This window comes from Somniosus microcephalus, chromosome 7 (genome assembly GCF_052327205.1).
Source record: "Somniosus microcephalus isolate GS21.2 chromosome 7, FLI_Smic_1.0, whole genome shotgun sequence".
NCBI lineage: Eukaryota > Metazoa > Chordata > Chondrichthyes > Squaliformes > Somniosidae > Somniosus > Somniosus microcephalus.
Window position 1 is genome coordinate 218,653,257 of NC_140993.1, and position 18,251 is coordinate 218,671,507.

Below are 18,251 nucleotides of genomic sequence, written 5' to 3' on the forward strand. Positions count from 1 at the left end.
TATTCCTGTGGCTTTTGCTGTATTTCCGCAGCTCCCCTTGCTGCTGCTTCGTACGATACTGCCACGCTGAAAGCCTTATCTAGCGTCAGCTCTTTCTCTGAGAGTAACCTCTTCTGGGTTCCTTCACTCAGGAGTCCACAGACAAATTTGTCCCGTAGGGTATCTGCCAGTCCTACTCCGAACTGGCAGTGCTTTGATAGCTTGCGTAGTTCCGTAAGGTAATCAGCATTGCTCTCATCTTTATGCTGATTTCTCTTGTGGAATTTAAATCTTTCTGCTATCAGCAGCAGTGTAGCATTTAGGTGTTCCTGTAGAATATCAACAATTTCGTTAAAACTCTTCTCCATCGGTTTGACTGGAGTGATCAGGTTCCGCAATAGGCCGTACGTTCTTGCGCCCATTAAGATTAGTAGTACCGATGCCTTTTTTTCATCGGCTACTTCATTTGCCTTGCAATATACTTCGACTCTTTCCACATACGTGGCCCAGTCTTCTATTTCATTATCGAAGGCAGTGATATTGCCAGTCTTCGGCATCTTGGAGATCTAAGATGGTGCCTCCCGTGCTTTGCCTTCTTCCCCGATTGAACAAAATGGCGCCTCCCGTGCTTTGCCTTCTTCCCCGATTGAACAAAATGGCACCTCCCGCGCTTTTCCTTCTTCCCCGCTGGATTAAGATGGCGCCTCCCGCGCTTTCTGTCTTTTCCGCTGCTGCCAACGCTGTTGCTGGCGTTTTTATGCCTTGATGGCGACGCCCTATGGTCTTCGCGCGCTTCCCCCCGCGCTGCTGCCAACGCCGCTCTCCGCGGTCCCTGTGGCAAACTGCAGCTCCTCGCGGCTTTCTGCGCTTCTAATTTCTTTTTCTTTTATTTGAATTACTGTTCCCGTCGTCAGAGCAGACCCTATGGGACACTTTCCTCCCTCTTCTCGGGTCTGTATGCTGCCCGGCTTCGTAGCACCGGCCGCGCCCTGTGTGCTCCACCCTCTCTCTCTCTCTCCTCTTCCCGACAACGCTGCTCAGCCCCGTTGAAAAGCCACCCGATCGAGCTCTAGCCTGCCGCAGCCCAGGAAGGATCAGTGTACTACCTGCCACCAGCCCGATTAGCTGGAACACCATAGACTGGAGAACCAAGCCCAGCTCTCGACAGCCTCTCCTGCAAATCTTCGAATTCGATGAATCAGAGGGCGGTTGCCCACGGTCGACGCCCGTTTCTTCTGTTTATTTTATTTTTTCTTTTTGGATTTCTTCCTTCTGGCTTCGACCTCTAACAACTTCGCTTCAGGGATGGATCCCCGTGAGGTGGCGCAGAACTGTAGGTAAGTTCGGATCTGTTCGTCGCCAATGTAATGTCCGTGTGTAATTGAGACACGGACTGCAGAAGTTGGTTATAACAGGTGTCTACTGAATGGAGACAAAACTGGAACTACTATACAAAGTTACTACACAGCCTTATATACAGGGGTGGTCACTACTGGTACTGCAGTATACAGGGGCTGCAGAATATAGTTCCTTCTTCAAGGTACATACACTACATGTGTGGTTGTTGTTTTGTGTCTGTGTGTTGTTTTGTGTGTGTGTGTGGGTGTTGTTTTGTGTGTGTGGTTGTTGTTTTGTGTGTGTGTGTGTTGTTTTGTGTGTGTGTTGTTTTGTGTGTGTGTGGTTGTTGTTTTGTGTGTGTGGTTGTTGTTTTGTGTGTGTGTGTGTTGTTTTGTGTATGTGTGTGTTGTTTTGTGTGTGTGGTTGTTATTTTGTGTGTGTGGTTGTTGTTTTGTGTGTGTGTGTTGTTTTGTGTCTGTGTGTTGTTTTGTGTGTGTGTGTGTGTTGTTTTGTGTGTGTGTGGTTGTTGTTTTGTGTGTGTTGGTGTTGTTTTGTGTGTGAGTGGGTGTTGTTTTGTGTGTGTGGTTATTGTTTTGTGTGTGTGGTTATTGTTTTGTGTCTGTGGGTGTTGTTTTGTGTGTGTGGTTGTTGTTTTTTGTGTTGGTGTTGTTTTGTGTGTGTGGTTATTGTTTTGTGTGTATGTGTGTGTTTTGTGTGTGAGTGGGTGTTGTTTTGTGTGTGTGTGTTTTGTGTGTGTGTGGGTACTGTTTTGTGTATAAGGTTGTTGTTTTTTGTGTGAGAGTGTTGTTTTGTGAGTGTGTGTGTGTTTTTGTATGCCTGTAAGTATGGTCACTAAATATAAGCTAAATCTGGATTAACTGCTGGAATAAGAATGGCTAGGCTGGGTGAAATGAATATTACATGAAATACTCAATACTCCCTGCATTATTCTGAAATGTAGCTTCAGGCAAAATCCCAAAGTACGTCCTCCCTCCATTGCCTGATCTCTTGACATACCAGCCTCACAATTTCAGAACTGAGATTACAGCTGTAATTTCCCCAGTGTTAGCTGTGTTAACAAGCACTGTTGCATTGTACAATTGGTTCCATTGAGACCGGTGTGAAAATGCCAAGTCTCATTTACTTCTGATCTGTAACAACCACTTGTTAAGATCCTGAAGACAGTCTCTAGGGTATAGTTAGGTAATGTGAGGATGAAGATAGTCTCTTGTGAGTTCTTAGATTACAAGAACATGAACGCAGTGCCTGGCATTGTACTTAAATTACATGAGGAATCTCTAGTGCTCGAGGGTTATTTGAGATTATGGAGAATTCCATAGGTTCCAGCCCCATAACATTTTTTTTAAATTCAGTGTAACTGTTTCCACCCCAAACCAACTGAAATGGTAAAAGAGCTTATACTGCAAATGGAAAGAAAATATAAGTCTTTAAGTTACTGTAAATTATATTAACATATAAACACGTATCAGGCTATTATACCTGATTCCTCTGGTAACTTAAAGGCAGCATTATTCCATTTAAAATAAATATACCTATTAAAATAATGGAGTGAGGAATTTGAAATGAACGCATTAAATTTGGCATGATAATATCACATAGTAATTTTCAAACTTGTATTTCTTAAAAAATATTTTGTTTATCTGTATTCATAAATACCAAGAAAATGAGTAAGTCCTGAAATCAGTTCACCTAACTTTTTATTTCACTGACCAATTTTCTCCCCTCCCCTCCCTTCCCCTCCTCGATACTGTTCCACGAGTGGCAGGCACTCTTTGATACCCCACCGAAGGGAACCCTGGGCATTGGAGGGCTAATCAAATAAAAGTAGGAATCACTGCCATGCCCGATTCCATCTTCACCCAACATCCACACACACACTTCCAGCAGGAATGATCGGACAATGATCAGGAGCTGGAACCCCGAACAATTCTTCCCCTTACTAACTCAGGAGGGCAGAGGTCAACTGCACTGCCCCTAATGCTGCCCAGCTGTGAACAGCTGGACCAGTGTTATAATTTTTAAAGACATTAAAAAATATCTGACATAGTTTGCAATATAATAAACACAGATATAAAAGTGTTCTGTAGAATTTGGTTATAAATAAAGCAAATCTGCTAATGATTTGAAAATATTTGTAATATTACATGTTGCCTTTTTTATTTAAGGTTATTATAATGAATATTAATTGAGCCTCAAACACCATTGCTTACAGACAAAAGTAAAGAAACGTATCTCTCTTTCTGCAATTACCTTTCTGCTCATCCCCCATTCTCGAATTCATTCGGTTTCATTTATCTGTCTCTCTGTTTATCTTTTTGTCTCCCTCCCTATCTTTCCCCTGTCTCTATATAGAAAAGAATAGGAAATCAGAATATTTTTTAAACAGTGAGAAACTATTACATGTTTGTGTTCAGAGAGATTTAGGTGTCCTCGTACAGGAAACACAGAGAGTGAGCATGCAGGTACAGCAAGCAATTAGGAAGGCAAATAGCATGTTGGCCTTTATTGCAAGGGGTTGGAGTACAAGAGTAAGGAAGTCTTGCTACAATTGTACAGGGCTCTGGTGAGACCACACCTGGAGTACTGTGCACAGTTTTAGTCTCCTTACCTGAGGAAGGATATACTTGCCTTAGAGGTGGTGCAACAAAGGTTCACTAGATTGATACCTGGGATGAGAGGGCTATCCTTTGGGGAGACATTGAGTAGATTGGGCCTATACTCTCTGTAGGTTAGAAGAATGAGAGGGGATCTTATTAAAACATATAAGATACTGAGGGGGATGGACAGGGTAGATGCTGAGAGGTTGATTCCCCTGGCTGAAGAGTCTAGAACAAGGGGGCATAGTTTCGGGCTAAGGGGTCAGCCATTTAACACAGCAGCAACAACAACAACTTGTATTTATATAGCGCCTTTAATGTAGTAAAACGTCCCAAGGCGCTGCACAGGAGTATTATAAGACAAAAAATTTACAACAACCACATAAGAAATTAGGGCAGATGTCCAAAAGCTTGGTCAAAGAGGTAGGTTTTAAGGAGCGTCTTAAAGGAGGAAAGAGAGGTAGAGAGGCGGAGAGGTTTAGGCAGGGAATTCCAGAGCTTAGGGCCCAGGCAACAGAAGGCACGGCCACCAATGGTTGAGCGAATATAATCAGGGATGCTCAAGAGGGCAGAATTAGAGGAGCGCAGATATCTCGGGGGTTTGTGGGACTGAAGGAGATTACAGAGATAGGGAGGGGCGAGGCCATGGAGGGATTTGAAAGCAAGGATGAGAATTTTGAAATCAAGGTGTTGCTTAACCGGGAGCCAATGTAGGTCAGTGAGCACAGTGGTGATGGGTGAATGGGACTTGGTGCGAGTTAGGACACGGGCAGCCGAGATTTGGGTGACCTCAAGTTTACATAGGGTGGAATGTTGGAGGCCAGCCAGGAGTGCGTTGGCTTAGTCAAGTCTAGAGGTAACAAAGGCATGGATAAGGGTTTCAGCAGCGATGAGCTGAGCCAAGGGCGGAGACGGGCGATGTTACGGAGGTGGAAATAGACGGTCTTAGTTATGCTGCGGATATGTGGTCAGAAGCTCATTTCAGGGTCAAATATGACACCAAGACTGAAATGAGGAGGAATTTCTTCACTCAAAGGTTTGTGAATCTTTGGAATTCTCTACCCCAAAGGGCTGTGGATGCTGAGTCGTTGAGTATATTTAAGGCTGAGATAGATCGATTTTTGGACTCTAGGGGAATCAAAAGATACGGGGATCGGGCGGGAAAGTGGAGTTGAGGTCGAAGATCAACCATGATCTTATTGAATGGCGGAGCAGGCTCAAGGGGCCGTATGGCCTACTCCTGCTCCTATTTCTTATGTTCTTATGTTCTTATATGGCCGACACACACTTCCCGTTGTCATCTCTGAATTTCTCTTTTTGTCTATGACTTTTTTTCTCACTCTCCCTTTGGATAAGTGTCGCTGTCTTTCCTCTCTACTATACCTCTTTCTTACCTCTCAGCTTGTCTTTCTTTCTATATGACTGGCACACTGCATTCCATTGTTATAAATTTTTATATAAGTCCATAATGACTCCAATATTCGAAGCACATATGGTTCATTCGGGAACAGTGAGTTGGGCAGAGGCAGGTACAGGACCAGAGAACATAGCAGAGGTGGGTGTGGGTAGGGAGGAGCAATTCAGGTCAGGCAGAGAAAAGTGGTTGAGCAAGTCAAGCCACATGGGACAAGGAAGCAATTTTAAAAATACTATAAAAATTAAAAATGAAGGGAACAATTGTTGAACACAAGTGCATCCCAAGATAAGTTTAACTGCGATTGAGGGAAGTTTGAAAATTGGCAGGTTGTTTCCAGATCAGATGAAACCAGCATGAAAAAACTATCTTTCTTTATCTTTTTTATACAGTTTAAAGTGTGATGTTTAAAGTGTGATCGTGTCTGTGCCGGCTCTTTGAAGAGCGATCCAATTAGTCCCTGTAACCCTGCAAATGTTTCCTTTTCAAGTATATATTCAATTCCTTTTGAAAGTTATTATTAAATCTGCTTCCACCACCCTTTCAGACAGTGCATGCCAGCTGTAAACTGAAAAGGAGACTTTAATGTAAACAGATAGATATTTGTATTTTAAGCTATGTGCTTGAAATCTAGGGACATAGGAACAGGAGGAGACCATTCAGCAGCTCGAGCCTGTTCTTCCATTCTATTAGATCATGGCTAATCTGTAACTCAACTCCATTTCCCTGCCTTTGCCCCATATCCCTTGATACCCTTGCCTAGCAAAAATCTATCTGAGCGCTTCAACGGATTTATTAAACACTGTGGAGTTATTTTCACAGATTTTATGAGGTTTATATTATATTTCTGCCATCTCTTCTTTCACTGGCGTGAACCAACTCACTGAAATAGGAGCATGTTGGAAGCACACAGCAGATTCAGCAACATCTGAAAAGAGAAAGGACATTTCAGAATTTATGTAGACTTTTTTGGTGAAGGCTCGACATCTGTGATGTCGTCACCCTCTCATAGAGTCATAGAGTCATTAAATCTGCTTCCACCACCCTTTCAGACAGTGCATGCCAGCTGTAAACTGAAAAGGAGACTTTAATGTAAACAGATTTACCCTCTCTTTTCCTTTTTCGGATACTCATGGACCTGGTGTACATTTCCAGTATTTTCAGATTTCGAAAGCTAGTGGAAGCTGCATCAGTCTAATAGAAAGATTATGACCCTGAATAGCGTACACCACTTGAAACAGACAACCGTGCACCTCTGATTTATGATATTTTTCAAAATCATTTACGAACAGGGGGAAAAAGAAATGAACCTGTTTTTTCAATGCTGTCATTCTCACATCCCCTGCGCATAAATTACCGTTAGATCAGCCCTGATGGCAAAGTTTTCTGGCTTGATGTCACAAAGATGAAGCTGGTGGGAAAAGTCATTCTCAAAGTGCCTGGCCAGTTCAAGAAAGCTCAGTGCAATTCCATTGGTCATCTGCCACATCGCCTTTCTGCTGCTGCCTCGCCAGGAAGGGGTGACCAGCTCCTCCAGAGAGAAGAGGTTGTGATGCCAAGCGTGGCCAGCTGTAAGGTACTCAACAGCATAGAAATGGCCACAGGAGCCCACCACTCTGAGAACATGCTTACTGAGATCCTGCAGCAACTGGAAAAAGACGTATTCCTCCTGCTGCAAGAGGGACCACATACTGGCTAGCTCTGCCCTGGAGAACGAGCCTATTCTGTCTTTTAAGTGATCGGTCCATAACCGTGGCACTGTGACATTCTTCACCTCCAGACCCAAGGAATGTTTGATTTCCAGTGCAGTGAAGACAAGGATGTCAATATCTGGAATGGGTCTGCTTTCTCGCTCGTCCAACAGGTACAGACTCTTATAGCTCAAGAAGTTTTCCAGCTTGGATTTCAGGATTATTGGCCGACCATTCCAATCAGCCTGGATGACTTTTTTCCCTTTCTCATAGTAAAGACAGCGTTTATAAACCATTGTCTGCGTGACGCACAAATCCTCACACAGGTCTCCTGTCAGGACTCCTTGCCTGTAGTCATGGCACTGGAACAAACAGAAATACACACAGTCAGCTCTATTGTATTTTACTGAAATGAAGGGCACCAAAATATGAGTGTTCAGTGCAGTTAAAGTGCAATTAAACATCAAAGCGTTATGCATTGAAGATCTTAACATTAGATTTGAAATATTATATAATAGGTAATATTTGTCAGGAACCTATGTTTGTATTGTTTCTGGAATGAAAGAAAAACTTGCATTTATGTAGCGCCTCTCACAACCACCAGATGTCTCAAAGCACTTTACAGTCAATGAAGTACTTTTTGAAGTGGAGTCACTGTTGTAATGTGGGAAACGCAGCAGCCAATTTGCGCACAGCAAGATCCCACAAACAACAATGTGAAATTGACCACATAACATATTTTTGGTTATGTTGGTTGAGGGATAAATATTGGCCAGGACACCGGGGATAACTCCCCTGCTCTTCTTCGAAATAGTGCCATGGGATCTTTTACGTCCACCTGAGGGAGCAGACGGGGCCTCGGTTTAACATCTCATCCGAAAGACGGCACCTCCGACAGTGCAGCACTCCCTCAGCACTGCACTGGAGTGTCAGCCTAGCTTTATGTGTTCAAGTCCCTGGAGTGGGACTTGAACCCACAACCTTCTGACTCAGAGGATTGTGTGCCACCAATGACTATTAAGACTCTCAGCTTATTAACTTTATCATAGCTGTACTCCATCTTCTAGATTTCCTAATACTTTTTCTTCAAACTTTATAAAAATTAAAACAAAAAGTATGATGTATTGACAGAAACATAATGGGGGCGATTTTGCCGGCGCTCAGGGATTGGGTATGGAGGCGGGACTGCTGGCAAAATCAAAAAGATTGGCAGTGGGTCCCGAACCTGCTTCCAATCCGCCTCCAATCAATCTTCCCAGGAGTCGGATCCCCAATTTGCGCATGGACCCGGCTCCTAGCGGCGGGAAGAGGATTATAGCCACTTAACTGCTTGTTGACAGGTAGTTAACAGGCAGTTAAGAGGCTTTTTCCAATTTTGACACTTCTGCGGGCTTCCCAATGTCAGGAAACCCCGCCAGGGTAAGTGTGGCATGCTGTGGGTCTACTGTAGTGTTTGTGTATAGATGACAGCTGCAGAAGTGGTGTGAAGGATCCAATGGGACACTGGTGAGTTGCAGAAGTAAGAAAATGTTGGGAAAGTCATTTTTAATGTGTTTAGAATTTTCTATATGTGACAAGCTTTGAAGTGTTTGTGTAGTCCCACTTCATTGGGAGAACCTCTCTCACCAGTGACAGATCGCTTCTGTAACCTTACCTGCAGCTTACCTTCAGTTTTAGCCTAAGAAGAGAGTCACTGGAGAGCCTGGGTGCAAGGGCTCATCTTTGTACAGTGATTGTCAGTGTTTGCAGCACCTCAATGCTGTCAAACACTGAAAAAAATCATGTCAAAAAGAAATGGTGGTGGCCCCTTTAAGAAAACCAGCAGATGACATGTCATCAACTGACGTCATCGGACACCGACTTCTACTTAATTGGCCGGCAAGCCCGCAGGGCGGGCTTAGCAAGGCGAATTGATGCAAAATAACGTCTGTGCATCGGACGTCGCTGGGGACAGGACTAGAACCCGAAAGGCAGCAGTCCCGTCCCCAACCCACCTCTTCAGGTAAGATCCCGGCCAATGAAACCAACATTCCCTGAAAGTTATGTTATACATGACACCACCTTGAAAAGAGTAACCCTCCAACACAGAGGGTAAGAAAAAACAAATCAGCTTAGACTTGTATAATGAATTACTGTGAAGTGTAGTTGTTGTTATGTGGAAAAGCGCAGCAGCCATTTTGCGTGCAGCAAGATCCCGCAAGAAACAATGAAATGACTGGTCAAGTCATAGGTTTTTGGTGGTGATGTTTGAGGGAGAAATATTGGCCGAGACACTGAGTGAGCTTACGAATAGTGCAATGTTATGACCGCTGAAACAGGCAGACGAAGGAACTTCGGTTCATATGTAGACTGGCACCTCAGACAATGCAGCACTCCCTCAGTGCTACACTGGAGTGTCAGCTTAGATTATATAACATAGACTTACATAGAATTAAATACAATATACAGCACCAAAACCGGCCATTCAGGCCATTCAGCCCCACCAGTCCATGCTGGCGTTTATGCTCCACTCGAGCCTCCTCCCGTCGTTCCTCATCTAACTCTATCAGCAGAACCCTCTATTCTCTTCTCCCTCATATGCTTATCGAGCTTCCCCTTAAATGTATCTGTACTATTCGCTCCAACCACTCCCTGTGGTAGCGAGTTCCACATTCTCACAACTATCTGGGTTAAGAAGTTTCTTTTGAATTCCCTATTTGATTTCTTGGTGACTATCTCATATTGATGGCCTCTAGTTTTGCTCTTGTGCACAAGTGGAAACACTGGGAGGAGTTTTCCGGGGTGGTCAGCAGACCTGATCAGTGGCAGGTTGGGTGGGAATGTGTTTTTATTTGACAGTGGGTCGGGAACCCGCTGAAAGGTTTGCACTACTGCAATCTGGTCCTTCTGACCACATCCCTGCTTGTGTCCTCCTGTGCAATGTGCAACCAGGCTGCGTTGGTCTCCTGGGGAGGTCTCTTCCACCCATTGGAAGGGAAGAGGACCTCCCTGCATGCTGTGACTCCCTCCATAAGCATATGGACGGAGTCATGGGAGAGCTTGGGTGCAGCTGTGCACCTCTGTGCAGTGCATGTCAGTGTTTGCAGCACCTCAATGCTGCAGAATACTGACAGCAAAACTGTCAAAATAAATTTGCGCATGGTCCCTTTAAGGAAACCGGCTGATGATGCGTCATCAAATGACATCACCAGACTCGCTTCCTCTACTTGGACCGGGGAACGCGCTAGGCGGGCTTAACAAGCCCAATCAGGGGAAAGTCATGTCGGAGGCCAGGATGAAGCCAGCAGCGAGGCCGTGATCCACTACTGACCTCACCTGCCACAGACCCGTCGAGGTAGGGAAAATCGGGGCCACTCTCTCAAAACCTTTCATAATTTTAAAGACCGCTATTAGGTCACCTGCATTGTTGAATATATTCGGACCAGGAGAGCACCGAGGCGGCAGTATAAAAGGAGCGAGGCGAGGCCCGACCAGATCGGACCAGGAGAGCACCGAGGCGGCAGTATAAAAGGAGGAGCGAGGCGAGTCCCGACCAGATCGGACCAGGAGAGCACCGAGGCGGCAGTATAAAAGGAGGAGCGAGGTGAGGCCCGACCAGATCGGACCAGGAGAGCACCGAGGCGGCAGTATAAAAGGAGGAGCGAGGCGAGGCCCGACCAGATCGGACCAGGAGAGCACCGAGGCGGCAGTATAAAAGGAGGAGCGAGGTGAGGCCCGACCAGATCGGACCAGGAGAGCACCGAGGCGGCAGTATAAAAGGAGGAGCGAGGCGAGGCCCGACCAGATCGGACCAGGAGAGCACCGAGGCGGCAGTATAAAAGGAGGAGCGAGGCGAGGCCTGACCAGATCGGACCAGGAGAGCACCGAGGCCAGGTATAAAAGGAGGAGCGAGGCGAGGCCTGACCAGATCGGACCAGGAGAGCACCGGGGCCGAGTATAAAAGGAGGAGCGAGGCGAGGCCCGACCAGATCGGACCAGGAGATCACCGAGGCCGGGTATAAAAGAAGGAGCGAGGCGAGGCCCGACCAGATCGGACCAGGAGAGCACAGATGCCGGGTATAAAAGGAGGAGCGAGGTGAGGCCTGACCAGATCGGACCAGGAGATCACCGAGGCCGGGTATAAAAGGAGGAGCGAGGTGAGGCCCGACCAGATCGGACCAGGAGATCACCGGGGCCGAGTATAAAAGGAGGAGCGAGGCGAGGCCCGACCAACTCAGCAGCGGGGAGAGAGGTAAAAAGTAATCAGAGTGTGACGTCACCAGGGAGCAGGTAAGTGATTGGTTGGTGAGTATTTCTCTTTTTTAAACTTTAACTCTGTAGTTTATAGTTGCTAAGGTCTTTTCTGGTGTAGCAGGGACTGTTGGTAAACCATACAAGCGCCTTAGAGTTTATCTTTAATTGGTGATAGTGAATTAATTTAAATTAATTAAAGGGTAAGTCATGCCAGGAGAGCCCAGCCCCATGTTATGCTCCTCTTGCTCTATGTGGGAATTCAGGGACACTGCCGGTGTCCCTGATGACCACGTGTGCCAGAAATGCATCCAGCTGTGGCTACTAGCAGACCGCATTGCGGCGCTGGAGCTGCGGATGGATGGGCTTTGGAGCATTCACGATGCTGAGAGGGTTGTGGATAACACGTTTAGTGAGTTGGTCACACCGCAGGTAAGGGCTGCACAGGCAGAAGGGAAATGGGTGACCATCAGGCAGAGCAGTAGAGGCAGGCAGGTAGTGCAGGGGACCCCTGTGGCCATCCCCCTCTCAAACAGGTATACCGATTTGGATACTGTTGAGGGGGATGACTTACCAGAGGAAGGCGGCAGCAGCCAACTTCCCAGCACCAGGGGTGCTTCTGCTGCTCAGGAAGGGAGGAAAAAGAGTGGGAGAGCAATAGTGGTAGGGGATTCTATCGTAAGGGGTACAGATAGGCGTTTCTGTGGCCATAGACGTGACTCCAGGATGGTTTGTTGCCTCCCTGGTGCCAGGGTCAAGGATGTCACTGAATGGCTGCAGGGCATTCTGAAGGGGGAGGGTGAACAGTCAGAGGTCGTGGTTCACATTGAGACCAATGACATGGGTAGGAAGAGGGATGAGGTCCTGCAGCAAGAATTTAGGGAGCTAGGTAGCAGATTAAAGAGCAGGACCTCAAAGGTTGTAATCTCTGGATTACTCCCGGTGCCACGTGCTAGTGAGTATAGGAATAGGAGGATAGAGCAGATGAATGCGTGGCTAAAGAGTTGGTGCAGGAGGGAGGGCTTTCGTTTCCTGGGTCACTGGGCCTGCTTCTGAGGAAGGTGGGACTTGTACAAGTCGGACAGGTTGCACCTGAACCAGAGCTGGACAAATATCCTTGCGGGGAGGTTTGCTAGCACTGTTCGGGGGGGTTTAAACTAAAATGGCAGGGGGTTGGGAACCTGAGCAGGGAGACAGAGGAAAGGGAAACAGGGATAAAAGCAAAAGATAGGAAGGAGAAAAACAAAAGTGGCAGTCAGAGAAATCAACGGTTTAAATCAAACGTGGCCACAGTAAATAATAATTCTAATAGGTCTAAGAGCGTTAAAAAAACAAGCCTGAAGGCTTTGTGGCCTAGAAATTCAGTTGGGCGCTGCAAGCTTTGCGCCCAGTTGGCGTCTAAAGAGGGTTTCTGCGCCAGTATAAGAGGTTGCGCTGATATTCAGCGCTGCGGTAATGGCGACGGTAGCCGGTAGCGCTGCGCCGACACCGATGATGTCATCGGTGTGCGCAGTGCCCCAGTACCGCCCCGCTTCCGGCCCAAACCCCATATTTAGTTGCGACCGCCTCTTCTGCAGCGGCCGCAAACGTTCGTGAAACGGGGCCGTACTGCTGCGCTACTGGGGCGCTTTAAGGTGGAGGTGCGGCCGGCCGCTTTTTCGGCGGCCGCCTGCCCGCACCTCCCTCCCCGGCCTCCTCCACCACCCCCCCGCGGCATTGGTGGCTGATTCCTGTGAGTCCAGCACTTCTCCATGGTGCTGGGCTCATTTGCTGGCAGAATCCAGCGGCGATCTCACGGCTACAGGCAGCTCCTCCTTAAGAGAAGGAGGAGGCCTGCAGTACCCCAGCCTGCCGCACCGCATCAGGTGGCGCAGCGGCAGCTTGAGTGCTGAAATTCACTTTCAGCGCCCCAAGCGGAGGTGGGCACACCCTGGAACAGCGCCCGGTTCCGAATTGGGGCGCTAAAAGTGAATTTCTGGCGGTCGCAACGGGCTCCGCGCGCAGCGCTAACTTTTGGGCGTTAGCCTGCTGGCGGGCCTTAACTGAATTTCTAGGCCTGTGTCTTAATGCGAGGAGCATTTGTAATAAGGTGGATGAATTGGCTGCGCAAATAGAGGTAAACGAATATGATTTGGTTGGGATTACGGAAACGTGGCTCAAGAACGGCCAAGACTGGGAACTCAACATCCAGGGGTATTCGATATTCAGGAAAGATAGGCAAAAAGGAAAGGGAGGTGGGGTAGCATTACTGGTTAAAGAAGGGATTAATACAATTGTAATGAAGGATATTAGCTCTGACGATGTGGAATCTGTATGGGTAGAATTGAGAAATACTAAGGGGAAAAAAACATTAGTGGGAGTGGTATATAGACCTCCCAACATTAAGGCGGAGGTTGGGGATGGCATTAAAAGGGAAATTAAAGAAGCGTGCAATAAGGGCACAGCAGTCATCATGGGTGACTTTAATCTACATATAGATTGGGCCAACCAAATTAGTAACAATACTGTGGAGGAGGAATTCCTGGAGTGTTTACGGGATGGTTTCCTGGACCAATATGTCGAGGAACCAACCAGAGATCAGGCCATCTTAGACTGGGTATTATGTAACGACAAAGGATTAATTAGCAATCTTGTTGTACGAGGCCCCTTGGGTCTGAGCGATCATAATATGATCGAATTCTTCAGTAAGATGGAGAATGAATTAGTTGACTCAGAGACTAGGGTCCTCAATTTAAATAAAGGAAACTACGATGGTCTGAGGCGCGAGTTGGGTAGGATTGATTGGGGAATGGCACTCAAAGGGTTGACGGTGGATAGGCAATGGCAAACATTCAAAGACCGAATGGATGAGCTACAGAATTTGTTCATCCCAGTTTGGCATAAAAATAAAACAAAAAAGGTGACTCAACCGTGGCTAACAAGGGAAATTAGGGATAGCATAAGATCCAAGGAGACGACATATAAATTGGCCAGAAAAAGCAATAATCCTGAGGATTGGGAGCAGTTTAGGATTCAACAAAGGAGGACAAAGAGATTAATTAAGAAAGGGAAAATAGAATATGAGAGTAAGTTTTCAGGGAACATAAAAACTGACTGTAAAAGCTTTTATAGATATGTGAAGAGAAAAAGATTGGTGAAGTCAAGCGTAGATCCCTTACAGTCAGAATCAGGGGAATTTATAATGGGAAACAAAGAAATGGCAGACCAACTAAATTCATACTTTGGTTCTGTCTTCACAAAGGAGGACACAAATAACCTCCCAGAGATGACGGGGAACATAGGGCCTGATGAAAGGGTGGATCTGAAAGAAATCAGTATTTGCAGGGAAATGGTGTTAGGCAAATTGATGGGACTAAAGGCCGATAAATCCCCAGGGCCTGATAATCTACATCCCAGGGTACTTAAGGAAGTGGCTCTAGAAATAGTAGATGCATTGCTGGTCATCTTCCAGAACTCGATAGACTCTGGAACAGTACCCATGGATTGGAGGGTAGCTAATGTTATCCCACTATTCAAAAAAGGTGGTCGAGAAAAAGCGGGGAATTATCGGTAGTGGGGAAAATGCTAGAATCTATTATAAAAATGTAATAGCAGAGCACTTGGTAAGCAGTGACAGGATCAGACAAAGTCAACATGGATTTACAAAAGGTAAATCATGCTTGACTAATCTACTGGAATTTTTTGAGGATGTAACTGGTAAAATAAATAAGGGAGAACCAGTGGATGTGGTGTATTTGGACTTTCAGAAGGCTTTCGATAAGGTCCCACATAAGAGATTAGCGTGCAAAATTAAGGCACATGGGATTGGGGGCAAGCTATTGACTTGGATAGAGAACTGGTTGGTGGACAGAAAACAAAGAGTTGGAATAAACGGGTCGTTTTCCGAGTGGCAGGCAGTGACTAGTGGGGTACCGCAAGGATCGGTCCTAGGACCCCAGCTGTTCACAATATATATTAATGATCTGGACGAGGGAATTGGATGTAATATCTCCAAATTTGCAGACGACACAAAGCTGGGTGGGAGGGTAAGCTGTGAGGAAGATGTCGTGAAACTCCAGTACGATTTGGACAGATTGGGTGATTGGGCAGAAACATGGCAAATGCACTATAATGTGGATAAATGTGATGTTATCCACTTTGGTGGCAAAAACAGGAAGGCAGATTATTATTTGAATGGCAATAGATTGGGAGAAGGGGAAGCGCAAAGAGACCTGGGTGTTCTTGTGCACCAGTCGCTGAAGGTAAGCATGCAGGTGCAGCAGGCGGTTAAGAAGGCAAATGGTATGTTGGCCTTCGTAGCAAGACGGTTCGAGTACAGGAACAAGGATGTCTTGCTACAGTTGTACAGGGCCTTGGTGAGACCGCACCTTGAGTATTGTGTGCAGTTTTGGTCGCCTTACCTGAGGAAGGACGTTCTTGCCATGGAAGGAGTGCAGCGAAGATTCACCAGGCTGATACCTGGGATGGCAGGAATGACGTATGAGGAGAGATTGTGTCAATTGGGTTTATACTCACTGGAGTTTAGAAGATTGAGAGGGGATCTCATCGAAACTTATAAAATTCTGTCAGGCCTGGACAGACTAGATGCAGGAAGGATGTTTATGATGGCCGGGGAGTCCAGAACCAGGGGTCATAGTCTAAGGATAAGGGGTAGGCCATTTAGGACTGAAATGAGGAGGAATTTCTTCACCCAGAGAGTGGTGAACCTGTGGAATTCTCTGCCACAGAGGGCGGTGGAGGCCAGTTCATTAAATATATACAAAAAAGAGTTGGATATATTTCTTAAGGCTAAAGGGATCAAGGGATATGGGGAGAAGGCAGGGACAGGGTACTGAATTTGGATGATCAGCCATGATCTCATTGAATGGCGGAGCGGGCTCGAAGGGCCGAATGGCCAATCCTGCTCCTATCTTCTATGTTTCTATGCTATTAGGTCACCTGCATTGTTGAATATATTCAAGGCTGAGATAGATAGATCTTTGGACTCTAGGGGAATCAAGGGATATGGAGATCAGGCGGGAAAGTGGAGTTGAGATCGAAGATCAGCCGTGATCTTATTGAATAGCGGAGCAGGCTTGAGGGGGCATATGGCCTACTCCTGCTCCTAATTCTTATGTTCTTAAGTTCACCCCTCAGCCTTCTCTTTTGAAGAGAAAAGAGACCCAGCCTGTTCATCCTTTCCTGATAGGTACAACCTCGCATTTCTGGTATCATTCTTGTAAATCTTTTTTGCACCCTCTGCAGAGCCGCTATATCCTTTTTATAATGTGGTGTATTTGGACTTTCAGAAGGCTTTCGATAAGGTCCCGCATAAGAGATTAGCGTGTAAAGTTAAGGCACATGGGATTGGGGCAAGGTATTGACTTGGATAGAGAACTGGTTGGCAGACAGAAAGCAAAGAGTTGGAATAAATGGGTCTTTTTCAGAGTGGCAGGCAGTGACTAGTGGGGTACCGCAGGGATCGGTCCTTGGACCCCAGCTATTCACAATACATATTAATGATCTAGACAAGGGAACTAGATGTAATATCTCCAAATTTGCAGATGACACAAAGCTGGGTGGGCATGTGTGCTGTGAGGAGGATGCCGAGGAACTCCAGGATGATTTGGACAGGTTGGGTGATTGGGCAGAAGCATGGCAGATGCAATATAATGTGGATAAATGTGAGGTAATCCACTTTGGTGGCAAAAACAAGAAGGCAGATTATTATCTGAATGGCAATAGATTGAGAGAAGGGGAAGTGCAACGAGACCTGGGTGTCCTTGTACACCAGTCGCTGAAGGTAAGCATGCAGGTGCAGCAGGCAGTTAAGAAGGCAAATGGTATGTTGGCCTTCGTAGCGAGAGGGTTTGAGTACAGGAACAAGGATGTCTTGCTGCAGTTCTACAGGGCCTTGGTGCAGTTTTCGTCGCCTTATCTGAGGAAGGATGTTCTTGCCATGGAAGGAGTTCAGCGAAGATTCACCAAGCTGATACCTGGGATGGCAGGAATGACGTATGAGGAGAGATTGGGTCGATTGGGCTTGTACTCGCTGGAGTTTAGAAGAATGAGAGGGGATCTCATTGAAACTTATAAAATTCTGACAGGACTGGACAGACTAGATTCAGGAAGGATGTTCCCGATGGTTGGGGAGTCCAGAACCAGGGGTCACAGTCTAAGGATAAGGGGTAGGCCATTTAGGACAGAAATGAGGAGGAATTTCTTCACCCAGAGAGTGGTGAACCTGTGGAATTCTCTACCACAGAAGGCAATAGAGGCCAATTCATTAAATATATTCAAGAAGGAGTTGGATATATTTCTTAAGGCTAAAGGGATCAAGGGGTATGGGGAGAAAGCAGGGACCGGGTACTGAATTTGGATGATCAGCCATGATCGCGTTGAATGGCGGAGCGGGCTCGAGGGGCCGAATGGCCTACTCCTGCTCCTATCTTCTATGTTTCTATGTTTAATATGGTGACCAGATTTGTACACGGTACTCCACGTGTGGTCTAACCAAGGTTTGATACAAGTTTAGCACAACTTGCCTACTTTTCAATTCTATCCCTCTAGAAATAAACCCTCGTGCTTGGTTTGGTTTTTTTATGGCCTTGTTATCCTGTGTCACTACTTTCAGTAATTTGTGTATTTGTACTCCGAGACCCCTTTGCTCTTCTATCCCATTTCTTTTCCAAATATGTGACCTCCTTATTTTTCTTACCAAAATGTAAAACCTCACATTTTTCTGTGTTACAATTCATTTGCCAATTATATGCCCATTCTGCAATTTTATTAATGTCTTCTTGTAATTTGTTGTAGTTCTTCTCAAATTTAGAAATTGTGTTTTTGATTCCAAAGTCTAAATCGTTAATATAAATTGTGAACATTAGTCCCAGCACTGATCGTTATGGGGCCCCACTTTCCACCTTCTGCCATTCTGAATAGCTACCCTTTCCCCCTACTCTCTGCTTTCTGTCTTGAAACCAGTTACCTATCCATTCTGCT

The 18,251-nt window shown here is 46.1% G+C and overlaps 1 protein-coding gene across 1 annotated transcript in view; it reads right to left on the minus strand.

The window, feature by feature from the left end:
- Nucleotides 1-18,251, minus strand: part of dipk1c (divergent protein kinase domain 1C) — a 115,741-nt gene that overhangs the window by 68,694 nt on the left and 28,796 nt on the right. Inside the window, exon 2 of the mRNA XM_085993420.1 lies at nt 6,707-7,402. Within this exon, the coding sequence (XP_085849546.1) occupies nt 6,707-7,402 (696 nt within the window). The remainder of the gene's footprint in view (nt 1-6,706; nt 7,403-18,251) is intronic.